The 13,992-nt window shown below is 39.7% G+C and overlaps 1 protein-coding gene across 4 annotated transcripts in view; it reads left to right on the top strand.

Annotated features, from left to right (window-relative positions):
• Positions 1-314: 314 nt before the first annotated feature.
• Positions 315-13,992, top strand: part of camk1b (calcium/calmodulin-dependent protein kinase Ib) — a 33,596-nt gene continuing 19,918 nt past the window's right edge. Inside the window, exons 1-3 of one of the 4 annotated variants that reach the window (XM_079681287.1) lie at positions 387-472; positions 2,175-2,187; positions 5,398-5,511. In XM_079681287.1, the coding sequence (XP_079537413.1) occupies positions 2,177-2,187; positions 5,398-5,511 (125 nt within the window). In that variant the 5' untranslated portion in view covers positions 387-472; positions 2,175-2,176. Of the gene's footprint in view, positions 473-1,219; positions 1,269-2,174; positions 2,188-3,204; positions 3,243-5,397; positions 5,512-13,992 lie in introns of those variants that run through there. The other 3 variants (XM_079681285.1, XM_079681288.1, XM_079681286.1) reach the window with 3 other exon arrangements.

The raw sequence follows: 13,992 nt of genomic DNA, 5'->3' as shown, positions 1-13,992 counted from the left end.
TACTTTTGGTACTTTAAATATATTTAGATGCCAATACTTCAATACTTTTATTTGAGTAACATTTTGATTGCAGTACTTTTAATTGTAACAGAGTATTCCTACACTTTGGTATATATATTTCTACTTAAGTAGAATTCAGATCTGAGTAGGCTACTTCTTCCAACTGCTTGGTTTTCAGCATATAGGGCCACCAGATAAAAACGTGTGTCGGCTGCTCACCGACACACTCACCTCCTGTTATAAGTGTAGCCAGGGTGTCACGAAGAGGTGGCCAATAGCGTGGCAAAAATGTTTACCTGTGTTTACAGCTCGGGCTCTGATTGGTCGGTGGGCCGGCCTGCCCTGAGGTGACGTCAGGAGGAGCGCTGCTGGTGAGGTTAGTACAGATTCCGCGAGAGAGCGCTCCGAGTTGTAGAGACGGACAGACGGAAGGACACACGGCTGCTGGACATTACTCCCCGTTACATTTCAGGTAGGAAGGACTGCTGCTGCACTGTCATGACACAAACTTTTAACTCTTACTCTCAAAGACTAGACGGATGTTAGAGCGTGGATATTTGCCCGTTTTTTTTTTGGCAGCTCGTTTTCTGGCAGCATTTATCACTAGCTAACCTTAACAAGCGCTTAACATGCACTCATTTGCGTTTATAGGAACGTTTTACAACTCTCTGACAGGGGTTTGTTGACTTTAAAACTATATTTCAGTGGAGGCTGCTGAAGTTTACTGTCAGTCTCGTTTTGTATACTGTCACTCACATGCAGAGGACCTGTGTAACTGAAGCTGCAGTGTGCAAGATAATGGACTGTATGAGGGACTGAAGTGACACCTGTCTTCTTCCATGCAACCAGCATAACTTCACTGCTTTCTGAATTATTGTAAACTTATAAGGTCAAGATTTTTTTCTATAATATGGTTTGACCACATATAAACAGCGATGGTGTTATTATTATTATTATTATTATTATTCATATCATTCTTCACCTTAAAAATAGCATGCAGGATTTCTCAGTCAACATGACAGGATGTGTATTTTTACCCCCTCACTCATTTCTAATTTCGTTTTCCCTCTTTTTGTTTCTCTCTTTCATCTCTCTTTCATACACAAAACACATTCTAATCTCTTATGGAATAAGTCTGCTATCACTTAAAAAGGTCACTTTTTAAGAAGATTTACAGACTGCTGTTAGTCAATATCTCTGTGTTTGTCACTGAGCCAGTGGATGAATAGGGTTGATGGATCGAGGGACACGCAGAGCAGAATATATAGGTAATCAATAGATAATAATGAAGGGTACAAGTTATTAAACAGGCAATCCGGAACTATCTCCCCACTGCTATCTCTTTGTTTAAACACTGGCCTACAGAAAATACACTCGCCCACCACTACAGATACCTCTTATCTTTATCAGTTCAACCATTTGAAACAATGAATCATTTGTATTTTTTGTACTAAGTGTGTGAATGGAGTTTTGTTGTGCTGGCTCCAGCTGCATGCATTTCACTTCGGTTGATGTGTTTATTTCCTTCTTTGCAAAGAGAGAATAAAGCCATTATGGGAAAACATAAAACTTCTGGGATTTAGAAAATACTATTACTGTCCTTCAAAAAATGCATTATACTCTATGGAATCTGATCCAAAACCTGCCCAGCCAGGTGTGAGGAGAATGCTCAGCTTTTCTCCTCAGGGCAGTATTCAGATTGATAATGAGGGTAGTGCCTCTGCAGCTCTGAAAGCATTGCAATATTTGAGACGTAGGTATGCGCATACCCTGATAAAGCTCTGAAATAAGTAACCACGTTTAAAATCATTACACAAACTAGACCTATTAGGCTTTCAGTGTAGTGCATCTGCTCTACAAGGAAAGCAGTCCGTTAACATGACAAGTCTTGGTCGTCTTCCGCTGAGCCTGGAGCCATCCAGTTCACACAAAACAAGTGATGTGTTCAAGAGCAGTTGCTTTAAGTTAGCTTTTAGACATCTAGTTTTAGTATCAGAACTCTAACTTTGTCTGTTAGTATGTTCTAGGTCCTTCGTGTGTGTAGTAGTGTTGCTAAAAGTATTCACACCATTGAAAATACAATTTCACACAACACAGTTACCACATGTCGTTTCGTCACCTTTAACTGTGGTCGTGTGTGTGTGTGTCTTTCTTCTGTCTTCTGCACATCACAGGAATGGGAAACCAGTGAGTACTGCGACTATCTTCTGTGTAAACCTTTGTGAAAAGAATGAATGCTGCATGTTACATACTAGTCAGGGTTTGTGATTTGAATATCATGCATCTCCTCCAGCCTTTTCAATCCTTTTGCTTCGTGGGTTTTGAGCAGCTCATCTTCACCCGTTGGCCAAAAGTCATGTCATCAGTAGACATGATTTGGCTGTTTTTGGCCTTGTTCATGCGATACCTGCATGTGTCTCTCTCCTCTACTCTCCCACATTTTTTAAACTTGCCCCTATCTGCCCCTGCGTGTCAGTAACTTGAACCTTACTCAATATCTTTTGCCTGTTTGAAAAGCAGACCCTACTTGCTGAACATTGTCTCTTGAACCCCAATTGCTTTGACATGTGTTGTATGAAATGTAATATAAAGTTAAACATATGTGGATGTTTGCGCCATTGAAGTGAAATCCAAGTGTGTTTTGAAGAATATTGAGGTGTGTGTGTCTGTAAATTCTGGTCGATTTCTGAAATGAGCACAACCAGTACCGATCAAAGTTCAGATGCATTTATAGATTTTAAAACGCGATGATGTTAAAATGACTTTGATGTTCAATATCAGTGAATTCATTAACATACATCTCTCTGAATCTCCGTATGAGCAAAGTGAGACGACAAAAAAATCATGCTTGGTAATGGATCCTCAATTCTGAAGAAAGAGACTGGTGTCAAGTTGAAGACGTACTGAGGACTAGAGTTACAGTCTGCTATGTATTGTTTGTTTGTGCCCTACAGTAGTTATTACCTTCCAGTAACAGAGAGGCTTTAAAGGTGCAGATTTACCAGCAAACATTTACCAGACATTTGACTGGGCTTCCTCTTACTGCTTCCTCTAAGCACATTGCATGCTGCTTTACCATGCCATGTTTGGAAATACTTCCTTTTACTTAAGTTGCTTCAAATGGCATGCAAAATGCGGTAGAGGAAATGATGAATGATAACAATTTGAAATGTAATCCTTTGTGCAGTTTGTTCCTGAAACCTTTGGTTACACTGACTGATGCTGTCTATATACCTGATCAGGTTATATCATTGTCATTACTTTTTGTGTGAGATATGCTGTCCTTATTCATATCCAATAACAAAACATGGACGCTCTTGTGGTTTTTGGTAATGAATCAACAGCATATAGCCATTAAAGTGTCCAGAATGAATTCCACCTAAGCTTCTAACGCAATGTCGACTCTCAGATACAGCTGCTTTGGGTTTCCATGACGACACGTATGAAGCTGACTTCTGACATTAGTGAAGGCGCGAGTGTGTGCTGGTGTGTGTGTGTGTGTGTGTGTGTGTGTGTGTGTGTGTGTGTGTGTGTGTGTGTGTGTGTGTGTGTGTGTGTGTGTGTGTGTGTGTGTGTGTGTGTGTGTGTGTGTGTGTGTGTGTGTGTGTGTGTGTGTGTGTGTGTGTGTGTGTGTGTGTGTGTGTGTGTGTGTGTGTGTGTGTGTGTGTGTGTGTGTGTGTGTGCGCGCACACAGCAATCAGTGTCTGCAGCTAGCATAGGTCCTGTCCTGTTAACATTTATTCTGAGATAACAGCAGCCCAGTGCCAGTCAGAAACACAATTCAGCATTTTAATGATTCGACTCAGAAATAATAGGAAAATGATTATTATAATGTCTTTAACAAAATGGCTCTTGTACAGTTGAGAACAATACGTTACATCATCTCATGTAGACAGACTGTGAAGTTGCCAGGCAGGCAGCAGGAGCAGAGGAGGAGAGAGGCGCGCTGATATGAACAGAGCTATTTTAGTCCTTCAGGCCTCCAGTTAAAGGCACTTTCTGGGTTTAGATGATGATAGCTGTGACAGCAGAGAATGTCATGAGGACAAACATCTGAATGTTAACTTCCTCTGAAAAACATGAGCAAGGGAGACAAAAATAATTAACATCCTTTGTTTTTTTATTACTTTTAAAGGTGTTTTTATGCTTTACACATCCCCTCACCTAAGCTTGAGCATTATACAAGCTCAGTAAATTCACACAAATTACAGATTAGCTGACATGTTATATTCAGATAAGCTTGTCTCTTATACAACAGTGTGTGTGGGAATCTTCTGACAGACACACAGTTCGGTGATTGTCATTAAACGTTTGACAATAAAGTTATTACACAGGGTTTTATGCAGCTGATTACCATGTGGTGTAAAATGGATCACTATATTTTTGAACTGACTCACTAACCAGTAGATATTGACCATGACTTTTACCCTCTCTGCCATAAATTCCACTGTAAGCTGGAGAGGTCATAAAGATACTTGGCCAGAAAAACAAAACAATCTTATACATTCACAGCAGCTCTTCTTCACTCTGCCATGCTGCAAACATTGCAGGAACCACTTTGAATTATCCTGAAACCCAAACCACCCTAAAGTGTCATGAGTTGCAAGACAACAATGACTGAGTGTTAACCTCTGACAAGCAATTCTGTAGTAATAGATTTAATGCAGCCTGTGCCTGTGTTGGTCTGTATCCAGTGTCATACGATACGTTCGGTGTGTTTTTTAGACAGGAAACAGAATTTACCACATTCTTAATGTCACCTCGGACCCATGCAACGGTGTAGATGTTATCAGACTGTTACCTTTTGTAATGATTTGTTTGTTTGTTAGCTGATACGATTACAACTAGCAAGTTTAGACCAGATCCTGGCCTGAACCTGTTTTATTTTTTTTTATCTTTATGGCATCATGACATTCAATTGTGCTGAACAATGGGTGCGTTACTTCTGTTCATTGTGCGACACTATGCTGAGGGAAGTACTCTCCTCCAACACACCTGCCATTGATACCATAAAGTGAAATGCCTGCTACACAACAACATAACAATGTTAAACAGAAATTGGACCTGCTTCTTTTTTTACAAATGGTTAATGTAAAGTACTTTGAATCGCCTTTATGTCTGAATATGCACAGGTCATATCATATGTCAGTGTTTTCCAACATGTTATCATGTATTGCATCATCACAGTCAAAAATGGTAAGAAATCTGCTGATGTCAGTAATCCAAGTTGTATGAAAAATCCCCCAAAACAATTATAGGAACTTCAATAAAATCAACCATTTAAGAATAGTGAGCTGCAGTATCAGCACAGTTTTGTTTTTCATGCAGGAAGCGGGGAGAAACAGTTCAACTTTTGGTGTTAATGAGCTTTTCCTCTTCTCCTTTTCTCTTCACTAGCATTGTTTCGGACCGTAACAACAAGAAGATGCCACTGGGTGACGATTGCCATGCCTGGAAAAAGAAGACCACAGATGTGAAGGATCAGTATGACTTCAAAGAGATCCTGGGAACGTAAGTGTGTCAGTGCCAGGGGCAAAACAACTCCTTGTGTTTTCAGCATAGTATGATGTCTCTTTCACACTCTGGGAAACATTGCGCAGAGTAACGATGCATTCAATGCTCATTTGTAAGCCAGATCGACAAAAGACAGAACATTTGCTTTTGTCTGACTTCTCCCAACACTTTGAATTTTATAAACTATAATGCAAGTATAACTGTCTGTGTTTCTGTCCCTACTATGAAGTAAATATAGGAATGTGTGTGTCCCCACTATGCCGCAAGTGTAATCTTACTGTGTGTTATACCTGAATATATTACAGTTTAGCCTGCTTACAAGCTTCTGTAGTTTGTAAACGAGTTACGGTTCAAAGTATATTTATGCTGGGCTGTCCCTAGAGAAAAACAGCTCGGTGCTTAATTAGAGAAAAGGGGCTCTAATGATGGGAACCTGATGTGGAGCAAGCAGCACATATGTGGTAACTGTGTCAGGGCATAGCCAGCAGTAGCAACAACGCTGTTCTTCTCATGGCTCTGTAAGTGTAGTGACACAGAGTTTGACCTCTAGTTCCTATATTAACACAAACAGCTATGTCAAAAGCTCTATAACAGTTAAAAAAAAAATATTTACAGCAAGAAAGGCACTCTCTTTGCGCATTTAATACACATTAATACAGTGAATGCATTTTGTGATGAGCACCATGACAGATCCTGTGGGAACACTCTTTTTCAAATCCAAAGGATAGTTTTCATGATGTATTTAGTCTAAAGTAAATGAATATAGTAGCCCTGTAGTAGATTTTCAGTAATATAAGAACACTGCAATGTATATCTGTGAAGATTATAATGCCACACCTTTGTTTACACTGCGTCATAAAAAAAACCCTGTTGATTAACCTCTCCAAAACAATGTCGACAAACCATGACAAAACATTACGTTGAGCGGCTGATATTCTCCTCCCTGCATGTAAATGATTGTAGACAGAACATTAGTATCACCTCTTAAGGAAGGCAGTACACAGTTATACGGCACCACTAAATATACAATCCCATAAATTACCATAGAGTTGAGTCAACACCTCTGACACTGTGTCAAGGAAACCGGCCCTTAATAGATAGCAGTTATTGAAGGAGACATTAAATTGTACTTGTGTACTTAATACAGTGGTAACTCTCAAGGATCCTTCTAAAGACATGACTACAAAGATCTACTAAAGCTAAACTTCACAAAAACGAAAATAATTTGTAATGCCAGAGTGGCATCTACATGTGGAAATATACAGACATTCTCACTTATGAGTTTTCCTTGACATCAGTTCAAGCTTTAACTTCTAGCTGGGATGAGTCATGCTCCAGGTTTGTTCAACAGTAGAGCCAAAAACAAGGTCTTTGTATAATCTTTTTTTTTTACTTCAGGTATGGGTCCATTTTTATGATGCTAAAAATACGTTTTAAATTAAATATGCAATGTCTAGAGCCTTATCTCATTATTTTTCCCATTTTAACAGACAATGCCTTGATGTAAGACACTGGCAGGTTCAATTCCACTTCAGCAGTATTTGACATGAGTGTTATACCGTATACACGTTTGGGTTACAGTGTGAGAAAAAGTTTTTAGAGAGTACTTGTCCATGGACAAGTGAGTTTGGCAATTTACTTGTCCGAATACATTTTTCACTTGTCCAGAATGGACAAAAATTGGGGCCACTGGAATCTTCTTCTTCGCCATCGTATTTTACATTTTCACACATAGGGTTGGGTATCGTTTGGATTCGAACGATTCCGGTTCTGCTTTTCGATTCTGGTTATTTTCGGTTCTTTGAGAGGGTAAAAATAAGTCCCATGATAAAGTGGGAGAAAAATATATTTATGAAAACATTAAGTCAAATCTGTATTCCTATTTACAAATCACTTCATACTGTTTAATTTCTTATGGTTATTGAATACAATTATATAAAAATAATCTCTTCATTATTTAGTTAGTTCTAAGTGGTGCAGTTTGAGAATGTACAATTGGCCCAGTCTCCTCTGATGTTACACTGCAACCTGCCTGATACCTGCCTATGTAGAAAAGCGCTAGGCCTTAAATATAATGATAATAGGCTAATAATAATAGCTTATAATAATAAGTAATAATTAATTATTAGGCTACTTATTAGTAGCCTAATAATAAGGCCAAGCGCTTTTCTACAACTCAAAGACGCTTGCACGCTTACACATGTCCTTACGCATGTGTATTACATGCTGCAGCTGCCCAGCTGCTCACTGTTTGTAAAAGTAAATAAATAGTATTTTCATTTCAATAATGTACTTTCTATACCCTGCTTCATAAACAATACTGACATCCCTGTGCTCCTCCGAGTCTGGGGGTCCGGGGATGTGAGGACAGCGCGAGGACACAGGGAGGCTGCTTCACTTCATAAAGGAAATGGCGGTCAATATTAACAACACAGGAGCTAAAACGCTTAATAACCTTCATTACGTATTAGAGAAAGAACATAAGAAAGTTTGAAAAAGATGAGGCTGTTAAACGGGCAGCGGATCCGCTGTGTGTAGAAAGAGAGAGAGACGCTGAGCTGCACCATGCAGCGAACAGCTGATCCGGAGAATAGAGAGAGAGAGAGCTGTGGTCCGCGGGGCTCGGCCTCGCCTCCTGTCCCCACAACTCTTATTAATCCCGGTACCGGACAATTGTTATTTGTTCCTACTCGGAACAGAGTTTTGCTTCCCAACCCTGCCACTGTGCTACACTTCCAGCGCTGCCCCGCCCCGCCCTAACTGTACAGAAAGCGGCGAGATGCATTCCCTTAGGAATCGACAAGCAGAACCGAAACTAACATTTCTAAACAAACAATGGCGGACACTGACAATTTGCGAATGAGTTCTGCCTTCTGTAAACTGAATTTATCAATAAATCAGGGCGAAAAACGTCACTTGTCCGCCGGACAAGTCAATTGAAATATCTACTTGTCCGATATTGTAAATAACACGTCCCGGACGGTGGGACGTGTACTTTTTCGCACACTGGTTATGTCTTTGCTGTGTTGCTTTTCTTACTTTAAAGGTGGGGTAGGTAAGTTTGAGAAACCGGCTCGAGATACACTTTTTGTTATTTTCCAAGGAATGCTCTTAACATCCCGATAGTAATGAATATCTGAAGTGCTTTGACAAAAAATCCATTAAAAAATGTCATCTGTGGAAGCCGTAGCGCTGTAAAAACCACGACCAATCATTTTAGCCGGCCCGGCTCAAATAACAGGATGGCCTACCTGCCTGTCAGTCTTCCATCTGTGCACAAACTTATCTCGTGCCCTCATTGGTCATGTGCGCGTTCGTGTGTGTTGGACGAGGGGCTCTGTAAGGAAGTAGCAGATTTTATTCCGGCTGTGTATTTTCAAATTCTAGCGCACTTGAGCTGGTTTCTCCAAAATGACCTACCCCACCTTTAAAGTGCCTACTGAGTATAATTTTTAAAGCTTAAAACTTGTTTGCCGAATCTCTTGATCCGGACTTATATGGCATTATATTCTATATGTATGCAAGTGAGCCAGAACATAATTCTTGTAGCTATACAGTACACTTGTCCAAACCCAGATTTGGCACTTGCACCAATATTCGATTTGCAGGACAGGACTCTTTCTTGCGCCCTCATGGAGTTGACTTGGTCCCCCTGTCTAAATAGTCCTGCTATCCATTCCACAGTGAAGGGTTTGCTTAGCTTCCAGAAACCAAAACCTTAATTTGCTCTCAAATAACAAATTGCTTTGGGAGTGAAAGTGTAGCTTTTAATGCTACTGCACTTTGAATTATCGCTCATCAGTCATGGGGTGCTGAGTGTCACAAGACAGGATGTTTATCCAAGGTGTCTCATTCTATGCACCCTTCCTTCACAGTGCATACACCGATATCCTTGTTAGTCCAGGATTAAGTTCTGTGAACACAGACTGAATCCTGGATTGAAGTTAAGTGTGTTTTGTTGGTTTATTAAAGCCAGTCTTATCCTATTTAATCACATGATGCACAGAGGGAAAAACATTTATTGTAAGAATCCCACGAGAAGGACTGAAGCTGAACCACAGTTGTAAACCTTGCTACAAAAATATGACAAAGAAGCTCGCCATACATTCTGTCTGTAACACTCCAAGACAAAATCCCACCCAACAAAAAGAGCTATGAAAGCCAAATAATTTGATGTGAAATGTGCAATAACTATCGAAATGTGCACACCAATGACAATGTTCCTCTCTGTCTGGTGATCTGTAGCAGGAACATTTGAACATTTCTGTCTTGGTTCTCATGAACATCGGTGGAATGTTGTAACATGGGACTATAAGATGTTGGAGCAGATCCGAGTCGTGGCGCGGAAACACTCGTATTATGTTTCACCTTGGTTAACAGGTTAAGATAGGGTAATCATGAATCATGTGGTGTTGGAATAATCTAAAAAAAAAATTCTCAACTAGGAAAATTAATGGCCCCTCAATTGTGACAGACAACTGGAAAAATATATTTCAATGTGTTGTTCAAACGCTTGAGCACTATAATACAACACATCCTCCTAAAAGCATCTATGTAGTTCACACAGAGCTAACTCAGAAAAAGGATCTTCCCAGTTTGGGTTAGTTAGTACAAAAGAAAACTCTGGATTATCAAATGTTTAGATGACTTTGCTAGCACCCTATGTGCATTGATAACGTGTACATATATCATGCCCACTAGAAGAGGCCTTATAAGCACCACTGATGGCTGAATACATACAAAGTCTCCAGTCGTCCACCTGCTCCCAGTTTTGCGCTCAGCTTGTTTATGGAGAGATCACCGGCTCACCGCATCACTCAGCTGTGCGCCACATTCATTTGCTCTTGCTGGATTGTTGTCTTGGTAACAACAGGAGACACTTTCCATAATGGACTCAAACAGTCACTATGGAAACAAAGTTTTTGATTTGCTATTAATAATCCTCCAACGGGTGCATATGTGTGCATTGTGCAAGAGATGAACTGGCTCTCTCTTTAAAACACAGAAAAAGGACACACATGCAGTCACTTCTCTATAAATGTGTTTATGTGTCTGGAGTCTGCCTCACTGATATTTGGATCCTGGTGGAGATTTTTCATAGGTGCTACAAATCACCTCTAAATCACTAAACCAAACGTGATGCTGTTTCAAACATTTGTATGTAAAAAAAAATACAAAAAAACTGTTTAGCCAATCAATGAATCCATATATAATAATGTATATTATATTTAAACTGTCTTCTACCTGAAAGATATATTTATTGACTGATTGATTATCTTGTATCTATGTTGATATGTAAAAATTACATTTGAAATATACACAAATAAATAGTTATTACATTTGATTATTTCTTACAAATGTCTGACCTTTGTGACACAAGTTGAAGGATACAGGGACTTTAAAACAGACGGCACTGGGATGTACTCTGAACCTCCAGCTGCTGCCACATGTTGTTTAATCAAAACAGAAGGGAATTAATAATGCAGACACAGTCACTGCAATCCACTCAAATCCTCTTTCTTTTCTCATTTGTTACTTAATGTTTATCTACCCCTCCCAACTCTGTATCCCTTTCTGTTTGCCTATCTCTGTCCAGCCAAGCCCAACACCACATCCCAGCTGTCACAAATCCAGCTCCGTTTTGGCTCGCCCTCCCAGTCACCTGGTCTCTGAATGCTTCCTGGTCCCACACTGTGTTCCTGATTAACAGCTTAAGTTAAAGCTGGTATTGTAAAGGGATCAGGACACGTAAGGCCGAAACAATCCTCCTCCTCAGAGTTATCATCACCAATAGTATACAGTCAAATTACAATCTACTCAACAGTTAAATGGATAACACTGAAAAGCTGCTATTTGCTAGTATAATTACAGTTATTCACCTTTTATACTGTGTCATACACACACACACACACACACACACACACACACACACACACACACACACACACACACACACACACACACACACACACACACACACACACACACACACACACACACACACACACTTGCTTGCAAGGTTTAAATCTATATTCATATGTAAGCTTTTTCTATTTTTATCATCTTACCTATGTCTCGCCACTAAAAGCAATTGCCCCTCAAGGGCAAATAAAAGTTGAATCCCCTTGGCTTCCCGGCGCTCCGCTTGGCTTTATTTAAAATATTGACTAACCCAGCACCCTTCAGCATACAGTCTGTTGTTCAGTACATCATCCTTCAAACCTGACAGCTTATGGACTCACAGGTCACGTATTTTGAAAATGAATATTGATATATTTTGTTGTTTTTGCTGCAACTCCGTTTATACTTATATTTCCATCTCAAACAACCAGCTGACAGGTCCATGTCAGATGTCGTCATTAGGAGTAAATAATATTCTCAATCTTCATGTCCTGTGATGTGGATATAGTGTAGAAAACATTATTATAAAGAGATTTATACTATTTGAAAGTTCCCACACTCAGCTGCCAGCTTTTGCGATTTTTCTATTGATAAATCATTTCTTTCTGTCTTTCAAATGAATGCTGAGTGCAATGAGGGGGACATTCCCAGCATACAGACCACAATATATCACAAAGAGAGGCATGGGGTATGGGAGGAAGCGGAGGGTAAGGGAGCGTGATGTAATCATCTAAAATCGTTTGCACTGATGGATTGGCCTGCGCCTGTTTATGTCACTCATGTCGAACGGTGACCCAGTCGCTCCAGCCCTCGCATCATCTCATTGGCCAATATTGATTTGGGAGGAGTGGTGTGTGGAGGAACATTTAGTTGCTTGTCTGTTCTTTTCTGCACTTTTCTGAATGTCCACGAGCGCCTATGTTTGTAATTGCTGGTTTGTAATTGTTCCGTTTGTCCTTCCTGTGGGCTTTTTCCTTCTTGATGACCTTTGGCTCCAGTGTTCCCGTCTCTCTCTCCCTCCCTCTCAAAATGAACACATAACATCCATTCATCACACATCTTTTTTACCAAAGCAAGGAGCCCTCTCGCCCACAAGCTGTTATTTTTTATTTCACAGACAGATCGCTCATTAAAACATTTCTCAGGCATTCTTTCTACATCACGACTTCAGAGTGAGCTTACCTTCCACATTGCCTTTTTCAAACCGTATTTAGTGAATAAAAGCACATAATGAAATACCCCTGGCATTAGTGTTTCATATTGTCATTTGAGATGTTTGCTGATGTTTCTAATCTTTTACCCAGAATCCACACAGACTTTAGTTTTTTAGTGATTCATAATTTGGTGGGCTGGGTTAAAAGAGAAGCCTTTTGCTCTACTTGTGCCCGCTCAGACTCTTGGTTACATTATACGGGTTTTAACGCTGGTCTACCACTCGGGCTGAGGGCTCTCTGGTTGTGAGTGGAGAGGCTCAATAACTCAACACTCATTAGGGTGTGTGTGTTTGTGTGTGTGTCTGAATGCGCAAGTGATTGTGTGTCCACTTTCAGAAGCACATTGGCTTTGAGTGTAACCTAAAGTCAAATGTAAGTCAATTAAATTAATGACATGAAAAACGAATTCAAATTCTCTATGTACCACATATGTGTAATCTTCCTTTTAAGAGCTATCTTGTAAAATATTCAACGGACAAAGTAGTAGTTTATTAATTCAGAGAGGTTTGAGTATTTATGAAGCTTATATGCTGGAGATTCAGAGAGATATTCTGCACAAAGAGCCAGGTGATATATGTTACCATTTATAAACGAGGTGCAAGACGTGAGAGCATACGCAGTGAATCACTTAATGCAACTATATTAAAAGGAGAAATGTAACGTTTGATACAGCTGGAGACTTCATTATCCGTCTCAATTTATTTGATTTGATATTAATAAGTGTGCACTGCAGGACATACCACTTAGGGTCTACTTCAACCTAAAATTACATATTTTTTAATAATTGAAGATTCTTTTGATTTAAGAAAGTTATAGACGAGGCGTAACAGGATATTGGAAAAATAGGACATTGAGACATATTGTAACAAGCCAGGCATGCTTTGTTTGTCTAATAAATGAATGCAGAATGGCTGTTGGTTCTCTGTGCATGCTAAGCCCTCATGTCACTCACTAGGAGACGAGATTAGTAATGGCAAATGACAACCGTGCAAGTTTCCCTTTTGAATCAAGCTGCAAAAAGGTTGTAACATGATGTGACTTACCCTTCTTGACATTGCACGTCCTGCAATGGGACAATAATGCAAATGCACACATTGCGACGTAGATGCTGATACAATATATCTGGCAGCCGTATTATATACAGGATGAGCATTGGACATTTAGAACTTAGGTTTTTGCATTATACCAGAAAAGGCATATTGTTACAAACACATTCTTAAGCATTGGTAAAAACAAACTAGTCATCCACAACAAACTGCCTTTCTCAATCATGCCAAGGACATTATACATCATATTACTGCTAGCGTTGCCTGATAGCACAAAGATTTACCAGACTTCTCATTTACAAGTGCTTTTGCTTCAT

Source organism: Notothenia rossii, assembly GCF_949606895.1.
Source record: "Notothenia rossii genome assembly, chromosome: 5".
NCBI classification, from domain to species: domain Eukaryota; kingdom Metazoa; phylum Chordata; class Actinopteri; order Perciformes; family Nototheniidae; genus Notothenia; species Notothenia rossii.
This window is presented reverse-complemented; position numbering and strand designations above follow the sequence as displayed.